Genomic DNA, 12,192 nt, shown 5'->3' with positions numbered 1-12,192 from the left:
GTCCCCTCTGGAGAGGAGATGGTGGGAACAGAACACTCCCCGCTGCTGGAGCAGCAGGAAGAAGAGGAAGAGGTGAAGGTGAGGTGAACATGGGGTTAGATTACATAAAATTACATCTTCATTGTTTAATATTTGATCTGTGAAATGCTGAGGAAGCACTGTAAAAAACCTTACTGGTGGTTTTATTCCATAAAGTGATTAAAAATCAAGTCCCCCAAATTTATTAAAGTGAAATATCAAATCACTTGTGCTTCGATGCACAACACTTCCAAAAGTGTCATTGCTTTGGTTTCTTAAAGATGTAGCCGTTGAATGCAAAGTTATTTAGCAGCTCAGAGATTTGATACTCAGGGATCTTGGATGTTGAAGCTTGCTAAACATACAAACAAAAAGAAAAGAGCATGTGAGTTCAGTGATGAAGCAGTAATTTTCCAAAAAAAATCCTGTGTCAAGGTCCACTTACTAGGTTTGTCATATGTATCACTAAGGAAGAAATTGTCCCTATGCACAACTGCATCAGTACAGTAACTATGATTTAACTAATAAAACAAGAAAAACACAAACACATAATAATGACTGCTAAATGCTATGTCTGTGAAAAAGTCTGTAAACATATGGACAATTAACATTTAATTAATTAAACATAACCTGCAAAGTCATCACTATGGACCCTTCTTATATTTCAGTGGCTAACTGGCAATTTATGGTGTGCACCCATTTCTAAACAGCTTCTGTGTTGACCTAAGTTGGCGGAAACTGTTATATGTGTTTGGACCTGTCTGTCCTGATCAGGAGGAAGAGGTCACACTGTGCATGGAGCCAGAGTTGGCCACGTTGACTCCGCCCACACAACCAGGGGATGCCTCTGGAGGCAGCAGTCCAGGGCAACCGCCAGCAGAGCCATTCACGGAGCGGAAGGCCTCTGATGTTTCCTCTGGCCTCCCTCAGGCGCTAGAAGAGAAGGAAGAGGAAGAAGAGGAAGGGCCGGCCTCTTCTATGGCAACCAACTGAGCTGCTACTAAGTGACTCCTTTTTACAAACTGATGGGGCAGTCAGCAAGGAATGAGCATAATAATACAACATATATCTTTTAATCTGTTCCTTTTCAGGTATTAAAAACTTTTTGGTTGCAAGATGAATTCTTCAAAATGGCGAGAAACAGATTTGGACTCTTAATGAGACATGAGCTGATGCAACAAAGGACATTTATATTCTTTTAAGCCTTACATCCCAAAGGTACAGTAAAAGAAGAGAGGAGTGAGGATGGAGAAACTGAAAAAGAGGAGGAGAAGGAGGAGGAGCACCAACTGACTGAGACTTTTTCATCAGAGAAGTGAATCCCCACTGAGACGAAGAGGAGAGGAATGGAAACATGCATGCTTTTTAGGAAGACAAGCAGCTCAATCCTGTCATCGTCTTATAATGATACTAAAAAGCAAACATAAAGAAACATTATAATAAGAGTAATTTTGTAATAAAGCAAAAACAAAGAATAAGACAAAAGCTATGTATAAGTGTATGATAAGATATAAGTTTTCCTTTGGGAGAACTATTCTGTTTACAGCTGTTACTCAACATATTGGTGTTTAATCAAATTAACTTCCCTGCTGCATCAAACTAACACAGTATACTTTAACAACGGCAAGCCAAACTGTTTTACATGGAACTAAAATAGGCTCAGAAAATGTCAGCATTTCAATGAAATGCAGTTGAACCCCTCTGTGATGTTGTGGCACCAGGATGCCCAAGGCACAACCCAGGGACAGGCCTGTCCTGCTGACTGCACACACTGAATACTGCACAGAAAGGATTGTGTGCTTCCTACTCTGTTTCACTGTATGCATGTTTCTTCAGAGTACTATACAACACTGTATAGACTTTGCACTGAACCATAGTATCCCAGGTGGGGCCACAGTGGGCTTAAACAACAAGTTTTATGACGGGGAAGTAAAGACAGAGCTGCATAAGCAAATCTCTTTTGCATTGATGCAATCCAGCAGATCAGAGGTTGCCTTTGGACTGTTCATGTTCCCCAGTTCCCACTCTGAAAGCTTTCAGCACCACCGACAACCAAAACCGAGCCACTTAACAACATAAACCCTCAGCTGCTTTTTTCCATAGACATAGTCGTGATAAATTGAGGATAATAACCACTATTCTGAATGTACTGGAAGACAGGTGGCAGTACCTGAGTGTTGTTTTGATGTCTCCTCATCGCCAACATGGACGAGAATCAAACGCTTTCTTAATGAACAAAGATGAATGAGGGATTCTTTTAAACATGTTAAAAACGGATTCACTGCTGGCTCACTTAGACCACCACTACACCACACACACACACACACACACACAAATATCTAAATTGTAACCAGCAATAGGCAGGCAAAGCACTGGCTCCCCGACAGACCAGTGTCAGCTCTGCCATAGAGATGTAAATAATATATAATATATAAAAAAAACGCTTCTCACTTACAGTCACAACTGTTCTACTACAGTTTGATTTCTTTATTTTTTTTACACCTCTGGCTTCCCACTTTATTTTGGGATGTGTACCGCCACACAAAGACAAATTAAACGGAGGAATGTCTGTGTTGTAAATAAAGCAATCGCTAGACCTGGATGGTGTGTACGAAAAAGGAATAGGGCCACTGTACAACATGTATTTGAATTCTGCCTTCTTTTTTTTTTTAACAGAATTCTGACATAATCTCTGGTTTTGACTTTTTTTCCTTAGAATTCTGACTTTAATCTCAAATATTTGAGAAACAATTCACAACTCAAATACATGTTGTACAATGGCCCTAATCCCCTTCCATAGGTTACAGAAGTAGGTCTGAGTTCACAGTGTGATCCTAGCCCGTGTGCCGCTCAATCAGCCAATCAGGGAATAGAACAGAAGACTAGGACTGAACACTAGAGCTGAACAGATCGGTGTCTTCCTGCTCATTGTGATTACTGTGAAGTGGCTGCCTGGAGTGCGATAGTGATTATAATGATGTTTGCGAAGGCATGTTTTTTGTTTGACTTTTTCTTTCTTTTGCCTGAGGATACATGGGTGCTTCCCAGCGGGGGGTCGAGTTAAACAGTGAACCAAGTGGTCTTTCTGTGCATGTCCTACTGACGAACAATATACAACCACTGTTCACATCTTTTCTCTGTTGGGGAGCACCTTCTCCTCTCACTTTGATGATTGTGTGGGAAACTTTTAAGATGAAAAAAACATTTATTGACTTGAATGAATTTGTTTATTGATTGCTTCTTTATGCAATGTTGGGGACAATGTTTATTTTTCTACTAACTTGTTGAAATCCCTTCCAGTATAAGTTAGAATAGGTGTCATGGTTGTAAAGCTGTCTCATTCAGGTTTGGTTTTGAGCACTTTATATGCAGAAAAAAACACCCTGAGAGATAAGAGATGGCTCATTTGGCAGCTCTCAGTTATAACAAATCTGTCATCTTGTTATTTCACTATTTAGATCAGCCTATGAGGGCTCAAAAATGCATACAGATGTCTTTACACAGTGGCACATATTCATTTATTTATTGAACAATTACTTGTTGGGGAGGAATAATGTGACAGCTTGTGCAGTCTAAAAGTCATGTAGGTATCAACCCTTTTGGGAGCAGTATCTTTTTTCTTTCTGAGCCGTGATTTTTAAAAACAAATATGGTAAAAAGGCTAATAATGTGCTCTATTTGTTGATGTACAAACCTTAAGGCTTATTTGGGCTTGACTGTTTGTTAAAAAAAGATATTAGTTCACAAAGAAACATGCAATTATACCAGAAAAGACACTGCTTCAATTTGGGTTATTTGATTCCTTTTTTTTGTTTATCTCAATGAATGAATAAACAAGAAGCCAAATATATTTCTATGGATGTTAAGGTTTGCTGATGACATCTTTGTTTGCAGCTGAGATCCTCGTTTTGTATAATTCTACTGCCATCTTCCAAGAATTACAGTAATATGTCTGCAGGCATGACGTTCAAAATCTGCTTCTGGTTCTCTGCCTTTCTCCGTCTGTCCCTCTCTTTGTATCTGCTCTGTATATTTGTGTCTGTCGGTACGTCTGTCAGTGTAGAGTAAGTTGTCCGCTGTCTTATTGGAAGAATCACTGCCTGGAGAAAAAAAAAAAAGTTTTTACATCAACCAAAGGGGGTTTAAGGCAATCAGATATGTAACATAGACATAATTTGGAAGTGTGTGTCAAAAAAGTAATCGCTGTATAAAACGCTGGATGGCTTTTGTAAAAGTTTATAAAATTGGGATTATTTGTTTGAAATGAGGCAGTGTGGCTGGTCAAACCAGTGTACACTCATAACACTCACACCTATGCATGCTTGTTGAATGGCTGGCACGGGATGGTTCTTCCACATGGTTCCCTCTCTCTCCTCTTCTTTCAGCAACTCTCCATTTCTACCCGTTTCTCTTCCTCTCCCCTGTTTCTCCTGCATGACAGAGCCTCCTATGCCCTCTCCAGCTCCTTTACCTGTCTCCTCTTCTTTTCCCTCTGTGGAGAAAGAACGAATAAACAAACCAACAAATGGCATTTTTGTGCATATGTGTGGATATCTTTCACAAGGTGTAAATAATTACATTATCACACATTCACTCCTTTCTCTCTGGAGTGTTAACAAATGGATGTCTCTTTTTAACCACGTTTGGTGGCAGCCAGCGTCTCTGGCCAGCTCATTGATGCTTGTCAGACAAAACAACCACCACCAAGGAACTGGCAGAAGCATAATCCAGCCTGTCATGATTTTCCAAAAACATTCTTCTCCAGCCCTTATCAGGGACTTCATGTCAGGAGAATATTAATGACAAATTCTCACAGACAGGCATCCTCTATAGGGACCAGCTGCTTATTTGTTCAAGCTCGCATAGGAATCACAAAGTGAAAATAACTGTTGACCTTCACAGCACAACAATGTTTATATGCTCATTGATAGTTCCTTTTTAAGCCTGGAATGCTATCATTAATATAGTGTTATTTTCTTAGCCATGCTTGTGGTGTATGTGAAATATCTCAGCAGTTATTAGACGGATTTCCATCGACATTTTCCCCCGACTGCTAACTATTTTATCTTTTGTTGTAATAATCACAAGTGAAGCAGTAGAAATACAGCATTAATGTTACAAAGTGACCTATCAAGCATGTGCATTTGTATGTATTTGACTGGCCACTACCCATCTCAAGTTGTGGTCAAGCCAATGAGACAAGTTAATTTTTTTATATAATCAAATAACTTATTAAAAACAAACTTACCAGAAAAACAACCACTTGTGGACACATTCACGTGATAATATCTACCAAAAACCACAGAAGTGACCACTGGGAAAAATTGATTTGATCCGTACTTTGAGTTTTTATTGTGGCTCATGTCCCATCCACTAACATAGAGAAGGCAGGATTTATGACCTATACTGCAACCAGCCAGGTGGTGGTGATCGGGTTTTAGTGGCATCACTTTTGGGAGCTGTCAGCCTGTCCATCGTTTTTACAGTCAATGGTCGGAACATAGCTACTTGCAAATCTAATGACATTTCCATCAACATAGAGTGTATTGTTTGTATTGCTAATTAGCAAATATTAGCATGCTAGCACACTAAACTACAGAGTGGGCCACAAAAAGTAGCCCGTGTACCCATATTGCCCGTGGCACTGGTATTGGAGGCAGGCTACTCTTACGTGGCCCACCCTGTATAAATGTGAACATGGTAAACATTACACCTGCTTAGTATCAGCATATTAGCACGCTGACTTTAGCTTTTAGCTCACATTTCCAGCGCTGTGCTTAAGTACATCTTTCCAGAATAGCTACCACACCTTTGGCTTTTCTTCTAATCCTTGTTTTATTGTTGGTAATAATTCAAACAAATATTTATTATCTTTAAAAATTACAGGCTATTATAAGTGATAATATTTATCATACAGCTAATAAACAGTATGCTATATAATTTACAATTATCCATTTAAAGTGTACTGATTGAGGTTGATCTAGTTGACCTAGGTCAAATTAATCAGGTCTTCATCAATATAATATTTCATCAGGATACAATTCATTGGTGTCTCCAACATAGGTAACAAAATGAACAGGCATCAATATACAGTATGTGATATACGGTTACATTCGACCTTTCCAAGATATGGATGGACACTGAACACAGTCTGTTTGCAGATCAAAAGACACAGGAAGGCACCTGAGATTCTGAAGAGTGAAAGAGTAGAGTAGAAAAAAGTTTCATGAGCTTTATGTGCACCAGCTTGCTGAGAGCTGAATGTTTGTGAAAGCTGCAAGTCAGCCTGACTCCTGCACCCAGACAACAGCTCTGCACCTGGAAAAAAAAGTGAAATCAAATAAAAGTAAGTCTTTTATCTTAAACCTGATCCTCTTATATGGGCTCATCTGACACCTCCCCCTCTCTCTCCTTCTGCAGGGAGGAGAGTGTGAGGATGGGGATGGTGAGTGACATAGGGGAGGCAGGAGGTGAAGCCAAAGGACAGGATAAGGTAGAAGGGGATGCTGGGTCCTGTGGGGCACCATCAGCTCCTCTTGTGGTGGCCGTGCTGCCACTAATGCTCTCCATGTTGCTGGGGGAAGAGGGAGCAGTGTCACACTCAGGAGCTCCTCTTGGAGATGATGTCTTTGCCCTGGAATCCTCTTTGGACTCCAGGTCCAGCTCCCCTCCACTCCTTTTCCCCTCCCCCCACAGGTCTCTGTCCCGAGTGGGAGAGGAAGGGGTGGATGAGGAAGGCTGGTGCTTCTTACTGTTCCTGCTGGCATCACTAAAACTGGCCAGAGGAGGACGAAGTCTCACCCCGCTGCGAGTTGAGCCCTCTATAGCCTTCTGTAGCTGTTATAAGAGAGGAAGAGCTTCAAATATCATAGATGAAGCAAAAAGCTCAAAAATGTGTTGAAGTGACAATGTGGGATTATTAAAGTGAACATCCAGGGAGATGAGATATGAGGGCAGCTAATGAACTCACCACATGAATCAGAGCATAACTTATGATGGTAAATGGTAAATGGTCTTATACTTGTATAGCGCCTTTCTATGCTTTTACAGCACACTCAAAGCACATTATTCGGCCATTCACCCATTTGCACTCCAAAGCACTCACTCATGATGCGCCCTGTGACAGAACAACTGCCCACGACTATTTGTTACAGCTCGCTGCCATGGCACATTACAGGATCAAACCAAGAATGGTGACAAAAATCATGTAGATAAAGGAAAAAAAGACTTTACCTCTTTCAGCGCCACAACACCCACCAGTTTTCCAATACTGGTGACATAGGCATGACTGAGACCCAGCAGAGAGAACAAAGTATGGGTCTGAGTAATAAGAGAGAGGAGGACATGACCCACTCAGTGTTAAATGTATTGTACTGTGACAGTATTCTGCTTGCATGGCTGCACTGTTCCTAATAAACAATTTCTCTCTGGGTAAAGGAAAAAATATGGCTTTGCTACACAGCATGAATGTTCACAACATAAAATCAAGTTTCAGGAATGAATGTTTTATGGACAGAGAACAAGCTGCAATAAGCTATACAGATCATTTCTTGGTTTTTGGGCTTCACTGATTTCCATTCATATGAAATGAAGTTGGAGGACTCACAAGAGACAGATTTGTTTCTAAATGAACAAAATAAAGGTTTTGGTAAAACACTGATATAAAATCCATGAAGTCCAGTTAGAGTAATAGATTGGTCCATTAAAAAAAGTATTTTTTCTGAAAATGTGAAAACTATTTATTTAAAATCTGCTGCTTTACAATATTAAATGGTCATGACTTAAAATTGCACAGTCAGTGTCTGTATACATGATGTTCACATGCAATTACATTTCACCCTGGTGGTGCTGTGGTCACCTTGTGCAATGATGTTCTTTCCACCAGCTGAAATGGGGAGGGATCTATACGTATCTGCTCCATATCGATCGGTTTGTCCAGCTCTGCCTCCTCCCAGGCTTTGATCTGCACCATCTAATCCCAAGAGACAGAGATGGACTCAGACTTTCTATTTCTTGATTTGGGTGGATTAATTGTCTCATTATGCTGAATTAATAAAGCACAGTACCTCCTCTGGGGACATAGTGTCACTCAGCGGTGGGGCTGTGGTCTCCTTTGGAAGAAAGAAAGATTATGGACAGATGGATGGATTTAGTTTAAACATCCATACAGATGACAGTAAGATGCCCCCTGCTGGTTTCATGGCACAGCAAAATGTCAGCTCCTCTGAAACATGTCATGCTGGACTGATGCCCTTCTCTGAGCTATCACTGCCAACAAATCACTGGTGCACTGCTCCTTTGAGCTTTTACAGTGAAAGTTTAGAGTATGTGAGGCTGATCCTAGTAGTTTACCTGAGCTTCAGTTTGGCTTGACAAAGACGTGGAGGAGAAGAGTCTCCTAAAGGTCCTCCTGACAGATGGCAGCTTGCGCTTGTCTGAGGACATGGTTTGGAAACACATATAAGAGGAGGAGAGAGGAAGTGACATTTGATGGGTGAACCTATCTTCATATGTAGAGGAAAGACCATGTTACCTGAGTCTGTGTGGTTGGTGGAAAGCTCCTGAGGTTTGGGGGACGGGGTGGGCCCATTATATTCTTCCTGTGCTGGAGCAGTCTTGGGGGAAGGATATATGTAACTGTATCATGACTTTTTGAAACTAACAAACTGTACACTCATCTACTTGTGAAGAAATTTACTTTTTTTTTTCTACCTTGTCGATACTCTCCTCTCTGCCCTCCTCTGCAACAAAGGTGAAGGACTCCCAGCTGCCTTTAGACTCCTGGCCTGGTGAACTCTGACCTCTTTCAAAGACTCGCCTCTCTGGGGAGAGCCACCAGTCAAAGACAGCTTGAAGCTCTGTCCTCTCAATGGTGCCCAGAAGAATCATGGATTCTGCAGAAGCAAGTGTTGAATGTTAGTGTGACATTTAGGTCAATTTGCTTAGTCCCTGTCTTTCTGGGGGTTACATGAGATGATTAACACCTGTCTTATCTCTGAACAGCATGTACGAATCTAGGGCCTGTTAGCTTAACTTAGCTCATTCAAAATCCTGATGCTAGAATACTGACAAACATCAAGAAGAGGGAAGACATTACTCCTTAGATCTTTGAACTGGCTTCCAGTCAAATACAGAATTCAATTGCCCTACTTATTGTCTACAATTCTCTCAATGTTCTGGGCCCAAAATATATCAGAGATATGTTTGCTGAGGACAGGTCTGGTAGATGTCTCAGATCTGCAGGGGCTTGTCAGCTAGTGGTACCCAGAGTTTGAACTAAACAAGGTGAAAGTGCTTTTAGTCACGATGCTGTCCACAACTGGAACCAGCTCCCAGAAGAACTCAGATCTCCCCCAATTGTAGCCATTTTCAAAACTGAGATAAGGACTGCTCTTTTTTCCACTGCTTTTAATGAATGTTTCCTAATTCCACCCAGTATTAAACTTTATATAATTTTATTTTTTCTTTTGACATCAATTATCCAATGACAAATTGACCTCATTATGCTGTTTAGCTGACTGTATAGACACTGATCTTTCAACTTTTCCAGAAGAAAGTATGCCCACCTCAGGTGTAAATTACTCTTGGGAAGACTAAAGTAAAGGGGTACAAATGATAAGGAAAACATTGATATAATTTCTAATTATATGTGGCACTATTTCTTAGCTGGGTGCAGTGCCTTCCTGATGTTTCTAGCATGTTAATGAGTGGTCAGCTATTTCTACTTTTTGTGGTAAGCTAAATGGCCATTGCTTCATATTTCTAGACACGAGAGTGGCATTGATATTCTCATCTAACTCAACAGGAAAGCAAATAAGCACATTTCCCAAAATGCCAAACTATTTCCTAAAGCACTGACTGAATGTGAGTGGCTTTACAAGTTGTTCTACCTTTAGAGTCGACAAGGGGGATGGTTTTTAGAGTTGTGGTTTCTAGCAGATGGTTTAATTCCCGAAAGGTAGAGTGAGAAGACAAGAACTTCACTTTGCGCACCATGATGTCCTCCACAAAGATGTTATACTTGCTGGGGATGCAGAGATACTACAGTAGTTACCATTTGTATTCAAATGGCAGTTGTATGAAAAATACAGACACACAAATATGGGTTGTTGCCATTTTAACTTTACCTGATGTGCCCAAGGGTCAGCTCAGGCAGGTATGGCAGCTTCTTCACCTGGATGATGGAGTCGTAGAGAGAAGGCTGGAGACCCTGGGCCACCATGTTTGCTAGGATGACTGCCACCATCATGGGTAAGATGTGGGAAATTTGACCAATCAGCTCGAAGCAGATTACTGCTGTAGAAACCGTATGTGTGACAGCTCCAGTCATCGCTGCGGCACCTGAGACAGAGCAGAGGGGAAGAAATAGAAGAATATGTGGTAAGAGTAAGTGTTTATACTATTTATAATGTAGTAAAACTGAAAAAGGGGGGTCAGAGTGTTGTGAGTCCTTATGAGGCAGGGAGCAAAGTGTTATCATCTATCCCATCCACTTAGGTGGGCGGCCTTCTGCCTCGACCGGTTGGGGTGAGTGGATAGAGGAGAGACAAAAGAAGAAAAACAACAAGACACAACAATCAAACACTGATCAGGTCAATGTGGCTGGTGACTGCTCGTCAGAGACATAGAGCTCCAGGGCCAGGGCAACCTGCAGAAAGGTACAGGGAGAGAGAGAGGACACACTACGGGAGAGAGGAGACACAAAGTTAGTAATGTGTAATGGTGGCATATAGAAGCATAGGGAGAGGAGAGGAAGGAGAGAGCAGAGCAGAGCAGAGCAGGAGGGGAGGGGAAAGAAACTCAAAGCATCATTGGGCCCCCCAGCAGCCTAGGCCTATAGCAGCATAACTAAGGGAAGGCTCAGGGTCACCTGATCCAGCCCTAACTATAAGCTTTATCAAAAAGGAACGTCTTAAGTCTAATCTTAAAGGTAGAGAGGGTGTCCGCCTCCCGAACTGAGACTGGGAGTTGGTTCCATAGGAGAGAAGCTTGATAGCTAAAGGCTCTGCCTCCCATTCTGCTTCTGTGGACTCTAGGAACCACAAGTAAACCTGAGAGCAAAGTGCTTTGTTGTGATGAAGCTCTATGAGGTCTTTAAGATACGATGGAGCCTTGTAATTAAGGGCTTTGTATGTTAGGAAAAGGATTTTAAATTCTATTCTGAATTTCACAGGGAGCCAGTGGAGAGAAGCTAATATGGGAGAGATATGATCTCTCTTGCTAGTTCCTGTCAGTACTCTGGCTGCAGCATTTTGGATTAACTGGAGGCTTTTTAGGGAATTATTGGGACATCCTGATAGTAAAGAGTTACAGTAGTCCAGCCTGGAAGTAACAAATGCATGGACCAGTTTTTCAGCATCACTTTGAGACAGGATGCTCCTGATTTTTGCAATATTGCGCAGGTGAAAGAAGGCAGATCTAGAGACTTGGCTTATATGTGATTTAAAGGACATATTCTGATCAAAGATGACTCCAAGGTTCCTCACAGTAGTACTGGAGGCAAGAGCTATGTCATCTAAAGTAACTATATGATTAGACAGCAGATTTCTAAGGTGTTCAGGCCCAAGCACAATAACTTCAATTTTGTCAGAGTTTAGAAGTAAGAAGGTGCAGGTCATCCAGGCCTTTATGTCTTTAAAACATGCTTGAAGTTTGACCAGCTGACCTGATTCATTTGGCTTCATAGATAAATATAACTGAGTATCATCTGCATAGCAATCGAAATTTATGTTGTGCTTCCTGATAATATTGCCTAAAGGGAGCATGTATAAAGTGAAGAGAATTGGACCTAACACAGAGCCCCGTGGAACGCCGTGACTAACTTCAGTTTGTGTGGAACATTCGTCATTAACATGAACAAATTGAAATCTTTCAGATAAATAAGATTTGAACCAACTTAGCGCAGTTCCTTTAATCCCAATAACATGTTCAAGTCTCTGCAGTAAGATGCTGTGATCAATGGTGTCAAAAGCAGCACTGAGATCTAAGAGGACAAGTATGGAGACAAGTCCTTTGTCCGAGGCTAGGAGAAGATCATTGGTGACTTTCACCAATGCGGTTTCTGTACTATGATGGACTCTAAATCCTGACTGAAAATCCTCAAACAAATCATTCTTGTGCAAGTGGTCACATAACTGCTTTGCAACAGCTTTTTCAAGGATTTTAGAAATAAAC

General features: G+C 41.2%; 2 protein-coding genes across 2 annotated transcripts in view; one reads left to right on the top strand and one right to left on the bottom strand.

Annotated features, from left to right (window-relative positions):
- fam131bb (family with sequence similarity 131 member Bb) overlaps nucleotides 1-4,593 on the top strand; it is a 20,854-nt gene extending 16,261 nt beyond the window's left edge. The window contains 2 exon segments of the mRNA XM_020610841.1: nucleotides 1-78; nucleotides 793-4,593. The exon segment at nucleotides 1-78 is cut by the window's left edge and continues 153 nt beyond it. Of these exon segments, the coding sequence (XP_020466497.1) occupies nucleotides 1-78; nucleotides 793-1,011 (297 nt within the window). The 3' untranslated portion in view covers nucleotides 1,012-4,593.
- Nucleotides 4,594-6,393: 1,800 nt separating this feature from the next.
- Nucleotides 6,394-12,192, bottom strand: part of clcn1b (chloride channel, voltage-sensitive 1b) — a 24,998-nt gene continuing 19,199 nt past the window's right edge. The window contains exons 15-23 of the mRNA XM_020610840.1: nucleotides 10,146-10,359; nucleotides 9,909-10,042; nucleotides 8,731-8,912; nucleotides 8,552-8,633; nucleotides 8,371-8,453; nucleotides 8,085-8,129; nucleotides 7,877-7,990; nucleotides 7,252-7,338; nucleotides 6,394-6,855 (exon numbers count right to left, since the gene is read on the bottom strand). Of these exons, the coding sequence (XP_020466496.1) occupies nucleotides 6,394-6,855; nucleotides 7,252-7,338; nucleotides 7,877-7,990; nucleotides 8,085-8,129; nucleotides 8,371-8,453; nucleotides 8,552-8,633; nucleotides 8,731-8,912; nucleotides 9,909-10,042; nucleotides 10,146-10,359 (1,403 nt within the window). The remainder of the gene's footprint in view (nucleotides 6,856-7,251; nucleotides 7,339-7,876; nucleotides 7,991-8,084; nucleotides 8,130-8,370; nucleotides 8,454-8,551; nucleotides 8,634-8,730; nucleotides 8,913-9,908; nucleotides 10,043-10,145; nucleotides 10,360-12,192) is intronic.

This window comes from Monopterus albus, unplaced genomic scaffold (assembly GCF_001952655.1).
Source record: "Monopterus albus unplaced genomic scaffold, M_albus_1.0 scaffold107.1, whole genome shotgun sequence".
NCBI classification, from domain to species: Eukaryota; Metazoa; Chordata; class Actinopteri; order Synbranchiformes; family Synbranchidae; genus Monopterus; species Monopterus albus.
This window is presented reverse-complemented; position numbering and strand designations above follow the sequence as displayed.